Below are 16639 nucleotides of genomic sequence, written 5' to 3'. Positions count from 1 at the left end.
AAACTATAGTTTAGCATAGTTAAACAATTTGGGGGAAGATAGAATAGGATTCAAACACAACAATATGATACTGAATTGCAAAGGTATTAGTTTACACTTAGTTTTTGAAGAAAAGCTAAAGAACAGGAAGCAAAGTAGCATTACTGAAATGGTAACTTCCTGAGTGAACCCCAGTGAGAGACCTCTTCCAGGTGTATTTAGCCTTTTTACAAAAGAAATTAATAAAGCTTACTAATACACATTCTGCTTTCACTCTGTGTTAGCTTCACTCTGACAATCAATGTTCTTGTTTAGTTCAAAAATTATAATACAAGCGCACACACACACATTTTGTATACACACATTTTGTGCATGCACAAAAGGTGTTATATCTCTGAAAGGTGATGAGCCAGGAGTTCCAGGCCCTGAGAGCATGCTTAGATGCAAATGCTAAAATCTTAGCTTTCTCCTGGTTTTGTTTTGGGTTTTAAACAAAAGCAAGCCATTGGTAATTTAGTGTCTCCACCCATATGTAACTCAAGCTAGTCTTTTCTGGGTCACATACCTTAAGTGAAGGATGCAGCCAGGGGAGACTGTCTTCTACTGAGCACTGTCTTCTGTTGAGATGCGGGAAGAAAACAAAGGATTATATCTATTTTGCTTGATAAGTGCCTGCAGAGGGAATATGAGAAATAACTGCCTCCTGTTTTGCAGGAGAGCATAAAGCACCACCTTGGGCTTTTGGAGAAGCCTTCCACAACTTACGACATGTAGATTTTCAGGGAATCAGCTGGAAAAGGAGCAGATACACAGGCTGTTAGAACCCATTGCAGAGCCCTTTTGCAATATCTGCTGCTAGGACTCTTAGCCAACCACATTCATTGATTGGTCTGGTCATTTGAACTTCTAACTCACCAGCACGTTAGTACTAAATTCGCTTTGTAATTGCGTACACATATGCCATTTCTATATCACCTTAGCTGAAGTAATTTCGTAAACTTCTTCTTGAATGTCAAGCATGTAAAGATTCTTGTGGTTGACGCTATAGGAGCTCCCAGTGCCTTAGAGTCACAGATCCGACAACTGGACAAAGCATTGGATGAGAGCCGTTTTCAGATGCAACAAACTGAAAATATTATCCGTAGCAAAACTCCGACAGGACCGGAGCTAGATTCCAGCTATAGAGGCTATGTAAGTATCCTGACCCTTGTGATCCCAACATGTACCTAGAAATCATAGTTGTGTGACAAAGAACAGTCTGTCTGCGGCACAGAGCTTTCTGAGCTCTCTAAGCACCACACTGCCCTTGAACTCATTGGTTTGGGTATACAAAATGAAGCCACGCTAGCACGTTACCTTTTGAGTAAAACTGGCCCGTGCTCAGACACACTAACCTACTACAATGACCAGCCTGTTCCTTTACATGGAGAACTCAGTGAGATCCATTTAATTGAAAGCAACAAAATGCTTTGGCTCCCAAACATGATTAGGCATTTTTCCAAACTCAGCTAATAATTTTGGGGCCAAAGTTATCCTTGAAGCAGCAGATATGGTTAATGGATTACTAACATGGATTTTTTTTTTTTTTTTGTAGTTCTTTTCTGGGGTTTATTGATTTACTTACTGGCTTTGGGAATGTTTTTATCCTCTGTTATCAATATACTCATTCTGGAGAAAACAAATCTGACTTACAAGAGGGATTTGGGAAAAAGATGGCAGATGATTGTATACGTTACTAACTTCTGTTTTCGAAGTTCCTACCTAGTGAAGTATATACTAAGTTTATTTGCTCTGCTCAAGTTACTGACTAAATAATTTTTCCTGGAGAACTACCCATTTTCCTACACATACTTAAGCAAGAGAATTTAAAACCAAATCTCTTCCAAGGCTCAGCCCTACTTTTCATACCCAAAAGACTGCCTAGTAAAAGGAAAAGAAAAATTACTTCCCTAAGTCTAATGACAAATGTACTGCTTTTTGAAACCAGGGAAGAGAACTGTTGTAGTTATATATGCTGATATTAATGTCCTCACGATTACAAGAGAGGAATCAATCATGAATTCATTTCCTGTCCAGTGTAGTCTGTTATACCAACTTCTGTTATAGTGAACAGAATATATAAAATATAGTCTCTTCTTAAAATATATTCAGGTTTTATGGTGACCATGCTGATATCACTGAGATTATATTCAGTCTCAATCAAAAATAGTCAAAGTAATTTCATGGCAGTGTTATTTGTTAAAGACCTTGAAACATAACTTTATGGTTAGTATAGCAAGAATTTTCTGAAATGCTGTGCATGACATTAAACGTAGGGTTGGAAGGTTTTCCTTTGATGTTAGAATTTATTCCCCTAACACCTATTAAACATTGCTTAAATTTTCTTGTGAAACAGCTGTCTTTAATAGTACTTTCTGCTTCTAAGTATTTTAATTATTTAATGCAAAAAAATGTTCCTTTGAGATTTGTGGTAATATTATTGTTCCCACATTTCAGTTTAAGAAAGAGGAAGCAACTTGCCAAAAATTATATATTGTACTGCCAGCTGAGGGCTCTAAGTTTTAAATCCCAGATTGGTTTTTAGTCTGTTTTGACTCAGAAATTTAAAATAAATTTTGAGGGATTCTCATGCAAAACCCAGTATGCGAAGTGTATCTTCAAGGCATTGTTCTCTGTGTGTATGAAACTGTCCTGTGTTTAAGGAGAATGTTTCTGAACTTGACTTTTCTATTTTCAGTGGATTTTTTTTCCCACAGAATAATAAAACACAGCCACTGTCCATTTTAAGGAATAGAAAGATATTTTCCCCCAGAAGCTCTTGCACTTGTGAGAACCTGAGAATTCTGTGACAGGAGCCTGTATTCTATGTCTTAACAGATGAAATTGCTGGGTGAGTGCAGTGGCAGTATAGACTCAGTGAAGAGACTGGAACACAAACTAAGGGAGGAGGAAGAGAATTTTCCAGGCTTCGTTAACCTGAATAGTACGGAAACCCAAACAGCTGGTGAGTGAGTGATGCTCAGTTCAGGAAAGAGGGAAATAGGAGATCCTGAAGCACCTTGTGCCCTGTGTTACCCTGTGATGCTCATCTCATTCTACATGATTCTCTCCTGAGAACTCTTCTCTGCGTTACAGTGATCTCCTAACAGAAGAGGGGGTGAACAGCATTATAGTGTTTTCTTTCACATACCATTTATTTTATGTACTGTCTCAATATCTCTCATCTGGCATTTTTATTTTATTTTATTTTACATTTTTTAAAGCTTTTATTTATTTGAGAGAAAGAGTGTGAGTGGGGGAAGGGGCAGAAGAGGGAGAGATAATCTCAAGCAAACTACACTGAGCAATGAGGCGACATGAGGCCCAGTCTCACAACTCAAAGATCATGACCTGAGCTGAAATCAAGAGTTGGCTGCTTAACTGACTGAGCCACCCAGGCGCCTCTCGTTTGGCATTTATGCTTGCTCTCCAAGTTCTGTTGCAGAAAACAACCAAATGAATGTTATCTTCATGCACATTACTGCTTATTACTTCATAAAACTCTTTATGGTATTAAATCCTACATATTTTTTTTTACCCCATTATGATTAAAAATGCAGGTAGGAGAAACAGCCATTATACTGATTGTTTGGATTTTTTTTATAACTGACAACAACAGAAGTGCCCGTTAGAATTACTTCTCTTGTTGTTGTTATTTAAAGTTGGCCACTAATGTATGTTTAAAGCATTTCCCAAACACACTGTGTGGAGAAAAACAGCTCACTATTCTGTGTGTGGCGTGTCTCTCCAGGTGTGATTGACCGATGGGAACTCATCCAAGCACAGGCCCTTAGCAAGGAGCTGAGAATGAAACAGAACCTCCAGAAGTGGCAGCAGTTCAACTCGGACCTGAACAACATCTGGACCTGGCTGGGGGAGACAGAGGAAGAGTTGGAACAGCTGCAGCGCCTAGAGCTTAGCACTGATATCCAGGCTATTGAGCTCCAGATAAAAAAGCTCAAGGTAGCTGCCCTCAGCCTTTCCCACAGCAGCCAGAAAGAACGCTGCCGTATGCAATGCCTGCTCCTACGAAACCACTAGTACTAGCTGCTCTGTTATCACACAGCAGCAGCAGGGAAGTTGTCAACAGAAATGAACTCAGATACCCTCCTCTCCCCCAACCATCCCCAGTCAGTATTTATACAGAAGGCTTGGAAGGACAGAGAGATGGATCATGTTGTAGAACTATCCCCCACGTAAATAAACATTTGTGATTTAACGACCTGGTTCTTAAGGAAAGACTAATTAAAAGTTCATGAAACATCCAGGTGTCTCTGGGACCTATTTAACCTCTTTTATTTAATTTCTTTTAAGGGAAATGCAGCAATGACCAGGTTTCCGGCAAGTCTGTATCTAGAGCTAGAAAGGTTTCCTCTCCAAGATTGTGTCTCTGTGAGTTTGTAGAGACGTATTGAAATTGTTTGAGATTCTGGAATCAGCAGAACATCTGAAATAGATTATCGTAGTAACAGAAGCAATTTGCAGTGTAATGAATAAAACAAAACTGTGGAGTCATTATGGTAAAACACCTGGCATGTGCATTTGATTTTGGCCTGGATGATGTAGGACACTGGATAATGTCCTTTAGCTCCGTCTCTAGATCTTAACACTCTGCTTTAGCACAATTCTTGAAATGCATTAATATATGGAGACTTTTGTAAACATACTATGGGTTGAGAGCCCAGTTTTTTTTTTAATAGCTCCTTCAGTCATTTCTTTTTGTTTGGAGAGCATCAAGATGTGTTCTTCCTCTAGGCTCGCCAGGCTTAAGGATTAAACATGCTGCTTTTGTGTCACTCCGTTTCCATGTATGTTATTTATTTGGGGGTGGATGTTATTGTGGCTTATTGTTTCTTACAAATTTTCAGAGAAATGAATCTTCCCCACTGCTGTTCAGACGACTTCATTGATAGAATAGCCTCTGCACTAGCCCCATCAATTTCTAAATGAAGCATCAGATTGAAGATGCAATTTATGGGATCCCTGGGTGGCGCAGTGGTTTGGCAACTGCCTTTGGCCCAGGGCGCGATCCTGCAGACCCGGGATCGAATCCCACGTCGGGCTCCCGGTGCATGGAGCCTGCTTCTCCCTCTGCCTATATCTCTGCCTCTCTCTCTCTCTCTCTCTGACTATCATAAATAAATAAATAAATAAAAATTGAAGATGCAATTTATTTTTTTTTATATTTTTTTAAGATTTTATTTATTTATTCATAAGAGACACAGAGAGAGAGGGAGGCAGAGACACAGGCAGAGGGAGAAGCGGGCTCCAAGCATGGAGCCCGACGTGGGACTCGATCCCGGGTCTCCAGGAGCACACTTCGGGCTGCAGGCGGCGCTAAACCGCTGCGCCACCGGGACTGCCCGGAGATGCAATTTATATTATCTGGATTATAAAATGCATTTTTCTCTAGAGTACTTAAATTATTTTAGTTCTTCTCTGGGAAAAATGTAAGGCAGTGTGTATTATGACCAGACTCCTTAAAAAGTTGATAAAGCAAATGTTGGCCAGACTCTGAGACCTAAGTGAAATTAGGTTGGGAAAATTAGACCTTGAAAGTCAGCCTGTGTGATAGGGAAAAGCCACCCTCTGTGTGCTTTCCCAGTCTTTCCGGTCTGTTCCCTGAGGATAAATCTGTAGAATAACCAAGTATCTTTCCACAATATCTCTCGATCTTATAATGTCTCCGTATTTGAATCTGTATTACTGCATTTTAAACATATTAGAAAGTGAAAAATTAAGACAAGCTGGAGGCCTAACGGAAATGTTGAGAACTTAGAAGAAAATGTAGCGTGGGTAGATGTGATTTGCAGGATCACTGACCCTAAACTAATCTAGGGATGTTTAAATAGTACACAGATATTGAATCATTAGTGCATAATCATGTGCTGCACAAGTTCTTGGAACAGTTCTAGATTTGTGGGAAATGCATGAGGCAAAAATCAGTTGCCTAATTTTTTGTGAAATCAAACTAAATTGGTTTAGCTGATGAAATACCCAATCTATTCTCTTTGCCATCACAGGATGTGGCCTAAGACATAGCACGGTTCTTTCTTTGTGGGCCACTAACTCTCTGTGCCTGTCAAGAGAGTTAGTGGCCCTAACTAAACAAACAGCTAGAGGCTGGGGCCTGGGAATCTGCCTGCTTCACAGGTTTCCCGTTTCATTCTTCTGCACACAACTTTGAGTACCAATGGTCTAGTGAAATGAGAATCTTCCCCAGGACATTTCCTCCTGCCCAGAACTCTTAGAGCCAGGTCTGCGTTTGTTCTGTCTTATTGTTGTTGAACTCCCGTGCTGTGGATTGAGTTAATCATACTCCTTGGTTCATTGCTCAGGATCATCAGTGCTTCCTGCAAAGTTCCTCGTAATTGTGTTTATTTATCCTTCCCCCCACTCTTCTTTAATCTCACTCTTCCCCCACTCTCTTTAATCTTTTCATTCCTGAAACCCATGGCAACCATTCTTAAATATTAAAGGAGTATTTTTATTAAATTATTGGTTCATATAGGCATGAAAAATGTGGATTTGTGTGTGTGCACGTGCCTTTTAAATAACACCAATGCTATTGTATCACACACAGTGTTCTGTTTCTGACTCTTTTCACGCTATACCATATTTTAAAATCCCTTCAAGTTGTCAAGTGTACATCCAATCCATTTCTTTTAACTACAGTATAGTCCTCGGTAGTGTGTACCACTGTATTTTAGCTAGCCATTTGGTTAAGGCCAGTTTTAATGAGTGGATCTTTTAATTTGGGTGAAGCATTTCCTAAGGTCTTAAACTATGCTTTAAATGTTTTTATTGTTATTTTCTTTGGTTGTTCTCCTTTCTCTTTATAGGAGCTCCAGAAAGCTGTGGACCACCGCAAAGCCCTCATCCTCTCCATCAACCTGTGCAGCTCCGAGTTCACCCAGACTGACAGTGAAAAAAGCCAAGATCTGCAAGATCGCCTATCCCAGATGAACGGGCGCTGGGACCATGTGTGCTCATTGCTAGAAGAGTGGCGGGGCCTGCTCCAAGATGCACTGATGCAGTGTCAGGTTGGTGGGACATCAGACGGCTTATGCTCTGGAGTCAGACACTTCAACTATAGCTGAGTCTGTGACTTGATTTATCAAGGTCACTTAGAGGGATGCAGTTGCTCCCCAGAGTTGGGATTTAAGTGAGATAAATTTGTGCCCAAACTATTCATTATACTGGAGAATCTGTACATTTGAACAGAAGTTCAAAGCCAATGAATCCCATCTTTTATCCAGCTAACTGCACTATTCCCACAAGTTTATCTCAGCCCCAACTCATTCATTCAACAGATATTTACTGAGCATGTTGGTAGACATTTTCTGAACATGAAAGTGAACATTACAAATATTTATTCATCCATTCTACCAAAATTATTTGATGAGTACCCACTCTCTAACAGACATTATGCTGAGCAGTCAGGATACAACACAGCCTCTGATTTTGTTGGGGAAGACAAACAATAAAAATGTAAGTAATTGTTTAATGAAGATGCTGATAAGCAAGGGTGATAAGAGTAACTGAGAAAAGCCACTTTGAGAGAGAGGTCAGGGAACTTCTTCTTTTTTCTTTTTTTTTTTCTTTTTTTAATTTATTTTTTATTGGTGTTCAATTTGCCAACATACAGAATAACACCCAAGGCTCATCCCATTAAGTGCCCTCCTCAGTGCCGGTCACCCAGTCACCCCCACCCTCCACCCACCTCCCTTTCTACTACCCCTAGTTCGTTTCCCAGAGTTAGGAGTCTCTCATGTTCTATCTCCCTTTCTGATATTTCCCACTCATTTTTTTTCCTTTCCCTTTTATTCCCTTTCACTATTTTTTATATTCCCCAAATGAATGAAACCATATAATGTTTGTCCTTCTCCGATTGACTTATTTCACTCAGCATAATACCTTCCAGTTCCATCCACGTCAAAGCAAATGGTGGGTATTTGTCGTTTCTAATGGCTGAGTAATATTCCATTGTATACATAAACCACATCTTCTTTATCCATTCATCTGTCGATGGACACCAAGGCTCCTTCCACAGTTTGGCTATTGTGGCCATTGCTGCTAGAAACATCGGGGTGCAGGTGTCCTGGCATTTCACTGCATCTGTATCTTTGGGGTAAATCCCCAACAGTGCAATTGCTGAGTCGTAGGGCAGATGTATTTTTAGCTCTTTGAGGAACCTCCACACAGTTTTCCAGAGTGGCTGCACCAGTTCACATTCCCACCAACAGTGTAAGAGGGTTCCCTTTTCTCCGCATCCTCTCCAACATTTGTTGTTTCCTGCCTTGTTAATTTTCCCACTTCTCACCGGTGTGAGGTGGTATCTCATTGTGGTTTGGATTTGTATTTCCCTGATGGCCAGTGATGCAGAGCATTTTCTCATGTGCTTGTTGGCCATGTCTGTGTCTTCCTCTGTGAGATTTCTGTTCATGACTTGCCCATTTCATGATTGGATTGTTTGTTTCTTTGGTGTTGAGTTTAATAAGTTCTTTATAGATCTTGGAAACTAGCCCTTTATCTGATACGTCATTTGCAAATATCTTTTCCCATTCTGTAGGTTGTCTTTGAGTTTTGTTGACTGTATCCTTTGCTGTGCAAAAGCTTCTTATCTTGATGAAGTCCCAATAGTTCATTTTTGCTTTTCTCTTGCCTTCATGGATGTATCTTGCAAGAAGTTACTGTGGCCAAGTTCAAAAAAGGTGTTGCCTGTGTTCTTCTGTAGGATTTTGATGGAATCTTGTCTCACATTTAGATCTTTCATCCATTTTGAGTTTATCTTTGTGTATGGTGAAAGAGAATGGGCTAGTTTCATTCTTCTGCATGTGGATGTCCAATTTTCCCAACACCGTTTGTTGAAGAAACTGTCCTTTTTCCATTGAATATTCTTTCCTGCTTTGTCAAAGACTAGTTGACCATAGAGTTGAGATTCCCTTTCTGGGTTCTCTATTCTGTTCCATTGATCTATGTGTCTGTTTTTGTGCCAGTACCACACTGTCTTGATGATTACAGCTTTGTAGTACAACCTGAAATCTGGCATTGTGATGCTCCCAGCCATGGTTTTCTTTTTTAATATTCCCCTGGCTATTCAGGGTCTTTTCTGATTCCACACAAATCTTAAAATAATTTGTTCCAACTCTCTGAAGAAAGTCCATGGTATTTTGATAGGGATTGCATTAAATGTGTAAATTGCCCTGGGTAACATTGACATTTTCACAATATTAATTCTTCCAATCCATGAGCATGGAATATTTTTCCATTTCTTTGTGTCTTCTTCAATTTCTTTCAGAAGTATTCTGTAGTTTTTAGGGTATAGATCCTTTACCTCTTTAGTTAGGTTTATTCCTAGGTATCTTATGCTTTGGGGTGCAATTGTAAATGGGATTGACTCCTTAATTTCTCTTTCTTCAGTCTCATTGTTAGTGTATAGAAATGCCACTGACTTCTGGGCATTGATTTTGTATCCTGCCACACTGCCAAATTGCTGTATGAGTTCTAGCGATCTTGGGGTGGAGTCTTTTGGATTTTCTATGTAGAGTATCATGTCATCTACGAAGAGGGAGAGTTTGACTTCTTCTTTGCCAATTTGAATGCCTTTTATTTCTTTTTGTTTTCTGATTGCTGAGGCTAAGACTTCTAGTACTATGTTGAATAGCAGTGGTGAGAGTGGACATGAGGTCAGGGAACTTCTATGAATCTTTGAGCTAACACTGGAGGGACATTGCCATGAAGGAGACTGAGCAAATGGGTTGTCCCAGAAACAAGAAAAGGCTTAGTGTCTTTAAGGTCAGAAAAGAGGCCAGTGTGACAGAATGTAGTCAGAGTCAGGGAGTGATAAGAAAGATCAAGGAGATGGTTAGCCGCCAGATCACTCAGGGCCTTGTAGGTCCTGGCTGAGAGTGCATTGTATTCTGAGCACAATGTAAGCCTTCTTTTCAGGTTTATATGTGCCCCAAGAATACCTTGAAAGCAGATACACAAGTTGTTGTTTCACCTCTAGACCCCCTTTCACTTTTCATCCCTGTACCCCCTCCTAGGCCTGTGCTATCCACATAGGAGATCTTCAGGAACTATGCATTGAATATGAATGAAACGTATAGGTAATCAGATTAAGGCCTTACAAGATGGAAAGGTTTGTATACAGGGAGAAAAAAGGGGAGCAGAGCTGATTTCTTCCAAACTGAATAGTAACCCTAGAAATTAAGTATTTCATGCCAGTTTTTCCTTATGTCTAAACTCTCCCTCAAATAATAAACTAGATGTGTTGGGGGAGAATATGAACTCAGATAATTACAACAGCACCAGTGCTTTTGTCAGAAAGGAGTTGTACATAAGAACTTAAACCCCACAGTGGTAGCAATTGGAGAGAATGGAAATTTAAGCTATGAGAGAAAAAAAACATACTATTTAAGATGATTTTATATCCCATGTTTTTTTCTTCATAGGATTTCCATGAAATGAGTCATGGTTTGCTGCTTATGCTGGAGAACATCGACAGAAGGAAAAATGAAATTGTCCCTATTGATTCTAACCAGGATGCAGAGACACTTCAGGACCATCACAAACAGCTTATGGTAAGATGTGTGAACTCTGGCAGCTGCTGGTTATTCATAGCAGCCATCCATTTCATTTATAGGAAAATAATATAGGTGATAATTTTTTTTTTACACCTTTTACCTGTCTCTAACTTTCTCTTTTTTACTCATCATAGTTTCTGATTTTTGTGAGGCAAACATGCTCATAGAAGATGACGTCTATGAGCTTTAGAATTTGGTTCTAAAGTCATTGCTCAGTTGTAGAGATCTTAGATGTTCTTCATCTTAAGTTGTTTTTACTAAAGCAGATCTTTGGCAATGACACTTATTTTAAATTTAAACTGTATTTGCTACATCTTTGTATAAAGTAAGTATATTGAGTGGCTTAAATTTTATTTTTATGGGCATTTAAACTATTAAAATAGAAAGAGACTATTCAGACTCCTTAGAAGAAATTAAATTTACCAGATTTAACAGTAACCTTGTCACCAAGTTTTGTGAAAATGAAGACAAAAAGGAAAGTGCGAAAAGTCATTTTCATTACCTGAGGGGAAAAAAAAAATTCTAGTTCTCAAGGAGAAAGAAACTTTTTCTAGCACTGAATTCAAAAGGAAATTTGTCGATTCTCATACAAAGGACTTTGGACAATATAATGTACACTGTACTTAAGGGATATTATAGAAAATAAAGAAGTATATTTCAGTTCCATTAGGAGAAAATGATTTGCATTTTGTAGCTTTCTGTATTTTTAAAATGTCATTTCTCAACATTTAATACTTATACTTACTAACCTAAGCCACAGAATTGGTAGCTTTTAATTCAGTACAATAAAGGTCTTAGAAACCAAGGGAGAAGAGCTATGCAATGGCATTTCTACTGACTTTTGACCTCAGACATTAGTTGTAAATGATGAATCACTACTGTATCCTTTAAAAAAAAATCTTGAACAAATATCAGAGTATACTTAGACATATGTGTTTTGCTATATTTATGTTAATGTTTCACTTTCTGTATAAAATAATATCTTGTCTCATTTGCATAATACTTGATATTTTAAGCACTTTCACATATATTCACCAGTTTGAACCTTCCAATATACTTACTGTGGATGAGACAGGAAATAGTATAATCATTTTACCAAATGAGAAAACTTGAAATTTGAAAGATTCAGGGGCCTTATAGAATATTTTTGGCAGAAGCAGGGCTAGAACCCAGACCCCAATTCCTGAATGCCATGAGATGCTTCATTCTTCCCTGTGTGAGTACAGCATTCAGATATTCAGGTATTGATGGCTCACTAACTTAAACTGATGTCACTCCGCCTTTTTGGAATTTTCCACAATGATCCAAAATTCTTAGTAAAGTATTTCTTATCACGTACATAGCAAATAAGGCATGAGCTGTTGGAATCCCAGCTCAAAGTGGCCTCACTGCAAGACATGTCTTGCCAACTCTTGGTGAATGCTGAAGGCACAGACTGTTTAGAAGCCAAAGAAAAAGTCCATGTGATTGGAAATCGGCTCAAACTTCTCTTGAAGGAGGTCAGTCGTCACATCAAGGAGCTGGAGAAGTTATTAGATATGTCAAGCAGTCAGCAGGTAAGCTCTAAGCAGACATCATTGTGTAGCATTTCTTACAGGAAACCATAGAAGCATCATCTTTATCCATTTTTAAAAGGACTTTGAATGTAGTACTTGTCAGAATAAAGTGCCCACTCTCAATCACTGCTCTTAGGAGTCCTGTCTCAAAATTAAAAGAAAAAATTTTAAGGGACTCATAAACTTTTATAGTAGGACACTGTTTTTGATTCTATTACATCAAGAAGACTTCTTGCAATTGTTACTGCTAACCCTTTACCATCACTACTGTGGCATTGTATTTTACCCTGTTTATTTAAGAATTCACATGTTTTCAGTCACACAGCTATGGTAGATCATAACCAATCATTGCAATATGAGTTTTGTTTTCAAACACTAGAAGGCATATGTTCTCCTGACATAGATGGCAATTAATTCATAGAAAATGTCCTCTGCTCATTTACTTTTTATATTTTTTTCTTAAATCTATTGCATCATGGTACTACTATTGGTTTTGAGAAATGCATTTGTAGATACAGAGGTGCTTGGTAAGACTTCAAACATTCAATTGTCAAATCCTGTCATGAATACACCAACACCCTACCCTGCCCTCTTGTAAGCACGCAAAAGAGCAGTCTACTCCGAATAACAGAAAAATGTTAGAAATACTACAAAAGCAGGCTCCTGGATGAATATCTTTTGTTTATAACTTAAATGAATTAGTTTCTCTCTGGCGTGAGACGCCTGTAGTGTAAGACCCATTCCTCCACCTCCTTTACTTCCTTTCATCCACATCCGCGTCACTAAGAAATAGTAAATCTACAAGTGACATAGTAATAGCAAAACTATATCTGTATTTTCCAGTAGGACCAAATTTATGCCCAGAAGAGCCTAATACACTAGAAGATTTAGGTTCTGTTCTTATATGTCTGATTCTGTTTTGCCGAAGGAATGGTTTGCTTTTTATCAGTACGGATGTGCTGGTAAATTCATTGCATATGACCAAGCCATCATAGCTTTGGGACATGGAGTCATTAAAAGAATCTATTTCCTATGCAGGATTTGTCTTCCTGGTCTTCTGCTGATGAACTGGACACCTCAGGATCTGTGAGTCCTACATCAGGAAGAAGCACCCCAAACAGACAAAGAACGGTAACTTTCCACTGGTCCTTGTCAGTTGGCCCATGGGTGGGAACATTGGGGAGCAACAGTATTTATACCTTCCTCAGGTTCCACAAGCTCCCCCCAGGAAAGTGAGAGTCTCCCTACAAAAGAGCATTGTCACACTGTAACACAGTGAAGTGTTGTTTCCTCAGCCCTGCCACATGCCTTTCCCACATGCACTCAGGAATGGAAAAGAACATTCTGTTTTTCAAAAGAATTGAGGGCTCAATGTGTGGTTGGTACAAGGAGACAAATTATTTCTCTTGCTCCAAGGGCCATTGCTAGAATGATGTTCCCTTGCTTCCTTGGTTGCTCCTCCCTTCAAACCACTACCACCATAGTCCACTTAAAAACAGCAGGTACCATGTAAAGGGGCACCTCAGCCAGAAGCAGACAAAACAGGGAGCGTCTCATGAGACCATTAAATGTATGAGACAAGTGGAGGTTCTGTTGAACTCTCAAGCAAAGAAGCTCGTGAAGGATTTTGGCAATTGTGCTGCCCCCAAAGAGGCAACAGCTCAAGAGGACTCACCCACAGAGCCTTTGGGGGGCTGCCTCGCTGGCGTTCTAAGAGGATGGAAAGACGAATCTGGCCCCTACTACCCTCTATACTTTGATTTCTCTGTGTAATTAGAAGCTTGTTTTTGTTTTGTTATTTTTTTTGTCCGGCTTTATGACTATATTCATTTTTATTACATCCCGTTTTCCTTAGTTTTTAGAAGTATTGATTTTGTTTGTACTCTTTTTGTTATAAACACTTAAGTCCTATGCTGATAAATGTTATTATCTTATTTAGGATTGTTTTTTACTACATTCACTAGTTTCCTATAGATCCTAGTTTAAGAATGTGAAGGAATACTGGCTTTTCAGGTCAAATTCTAGCCCTATTTTAACTTGTCTGGTTCTCGTCATTTTATAAAGAACAACCTCATATTGCCATTGGTATTTTTTTTATCTACCAAGAATTTCAATACTATTTCAGTGTTCTAGAAGATGAAAAAATATGGCATGACATGGCACACTGACCTTTATATTTATTGTAAGTAGATCCTTGGCTTGTGCAGTTATCTGTGTTTCCACCATGAAAAATGGGGGAAAATATACCCACTGTGGTGGGGACTCCTGAACCACAATTTCTGTTTCCTCAGTGACTAATGATAGAGATGTGAATTTGTTTCACTTCTTCAACAAAAGAAAAGCCAGTTTCCTGAATTTATGGGTACTGATCATTTCATTTGATTTATTTTTTCCTTTGCCGCATTTTTAGTTTAAATTTTTTTTCAGTAGCTTGTCTTTATTTGCCTGGACTGAACATTCTTCTTTCTTTACCCCTGTTCATTGCAAACAGCCACGAGGCAAATGTAGTCTCTCACAGCCTGGACCCTCTGTCAACAGTCCACATAGCAGGTACCTTATTCTCCTGGTTTCCACACTGTTCTAGAACTCCAAGAGGATGATGAAAATTGTCCATGATTTTGGTAGACCTCTATCTGGTCTGCCTCAGGGTAGTTGAAAAATTACTTGTTTCATCCCAGACCCTTTTTCTAATAAATTGAAGAGACTTTTTTAAGTGCAAAGTATAAGTAAAGCTCAGAGCACAAAATATTTGGATCCCAGCAGAATTTTATCTAGCTATACATAGGCTATCTGATACTTTTCATCACATCATATTCTGTGTGCACTTAAGGATTCAGTGCAATGAATGGTATAGCCAACATTTGTTTCATGGCAGACTTTCATCATCCTCTTTATTTCTAGATTTTACAATAAGACAGGTAATAGATCAATGAATTATTTTATCATTCACAGAACCCACAAATCTGAATAAAATATACTAACATCCCCAGCTTTTTATTTTATTTTAATGTTTTATCCAGATTGTGGGTTTTGAATTCTCAAAATGACAAGTCCTAATTTGGTATTATTTAAAATTTATAAGCACCTTCTCTCTTTTGCTTACCCTAATACTTCTCTTCTGCCAGCACACTCAGTCACTCACCTTCCTGACACTTGGCAAGCTCTTTCACGCTAGAAACAAGGGCAATCAGTACTCCTTCCTGGGGATGTCCAGAGAGCCTACTCACAACTGCCACTCGTGCTTTACGCCTGGCTTCCAACAATCCCTTATTTCTGCAGTTAGCGGTGCTTTTGCCTTCTTCGTTGTTGGTGTGATGTCTGTGCTCCCCTGCCCTTTCACTAATCAATTCATGTTCCCCAAGACAAGTCTTTAAAAATGAAAATAGTGTCCCTGGAGCTGATTTTTCATTCCAGTCCCAAGCAGTTCACTGTTAAAGTAGTTTTCTCCTCTGGAAACTTATCACCACTGAGCTGGAATCAAATTCCTGAAAGGAGGGTGAGGGATGAGGAAGTGTAGAACTATAAACAACCCCTGAGTAATAGTTTTCATTTTCCAGCTGTATGCTGAAGGGATTAGATATTTGATTTGGTCATTCCTACTCAGCTGAAGCAATGCAGAACGTACTTTGATGTGCTTTTTGGTTTTAAGCCTCCCTTTACTGTGTTTTTTTTTTTTTTTCTTTCCCTTTGGTTTGGTTTGGCAATAATTTTGTGAGATTTTTTTTGTCCATAATAAATCAATAATGGAATATGAATGGAGAAGAACTCACAAGAATTTTTGAAGATAGTGATGGACTTCTACAGGTGCTCTGATGTTGTCTTAGTCCCCTATGAGAAAAGCCAATCATGTACTATTGACAGATCATTGCTTGGTCCATCTTCTCCCCACAAATTGCTGATGTGCCATGAGCAAAGATGGGGACTGTCTCCATAGCAGTCTTTGTAGGATACTAGAGATCAATTCTTTGGTTGATTTAAATGATGGTGATGACAAGGGGGAAAGCTCTTATGTTATTATGCAACACCAATAGCAACTGCCCTCTGGTTCCCAAATATCACATCAGTCTGCTCCCCCAATCCTCTTAGTTGCATGGGTCTTCGGAAAATGTCAAAAGCATCATTTCTTAGGGCAGCAAGTGCTTCAACATGTCTCCTAACAGGGCTTTGCAGCTGGGCAGCCACATTCTCACTCAGCTCCGCTCTGTACAGCGCTATTTATTAACATCTTTCTGAGCATACAGCACAGTGTTTACTTTGCTACCTAGAGGGTCTGGAATACAAATGATCTACACTCGAATGGCAAACTTCATCAAACACCTTGGTAGACAGGTTGTGGTTGAACATTCTTGGACTTCTTAACTTCTTGACACCTCTGTTTTGGGATGCACCGAACCCCAACGATGGAATGTGGAGTCTGCTAAGAAGGAATTAACTTCACTCATAATCCAGCCTGTTACAGTGTTCCTTTACATTGAG

At 39.0% G+C, this 16639-nt stretch overlaps 1 protein-coding gene across 21 annotated transcripts in view; it reads left to right on the top strand.

The window, feature by feature from the left end:
• SYNE1 (spectrin repeat containing nuclear envelope protein 1) overlaps nt 1–16639 on the top strand; it is a 449600-nt gene that overhangs the window by 426424 nt on the left and 6537 nt on the right. For 19 of the 21 annotated variants that reach the window (XM_072828127.1, XM_072828137.1, XM_072828100.1 and 16 more), the window contains 8 exons: nt 1028–1170; nt 2857–2983; nt 3770–3981; nt 6861–7061; nt 10476–10604; nt 11951–12163; nt 13202–13294; nt 14655–14713. In XM_072828127.1, the coding sequence (XP_072684228.1) occupies nt 1028–1170; nt 2857–2983; nt 3770–3981; nt 6861–7061; nt 10476–10604; nt 11951–12163; nt 13202–13294; nt 14655–14713 (1177 nt within the window). The remainder of the gene's footprint in view (nt 1–1027; nt 1171–2856; nt 2984–3769; nt 3982–6860; nt 7062–10475; nt 10605–11950; nt 12164–13201; nt 13295–14654; nt 14714–16639) is intronic. The other 2 variants (XM_072828189.1, XM_072828185.1) reach the window with 1 other exon arrangement.

Source organism: Canis lupus, chromosome 1 (assembly GCF_048164855.1).
Source record: "Canis lupus baileyi chromosome 1, mCanLup2.hap1, whole genome shotgun sequence".
NCBI classification, from domain to species: domain Eukaryota; kingdom Metazoa; phylum Chordata; class Mammalia; order Carnivora; family Canidae; genus Canis; species Canis lupus.
Note: the sequence above shows the minus strand (reverse complement) of the source record. Positions and strands in the feature narration are given on the sequence as shown.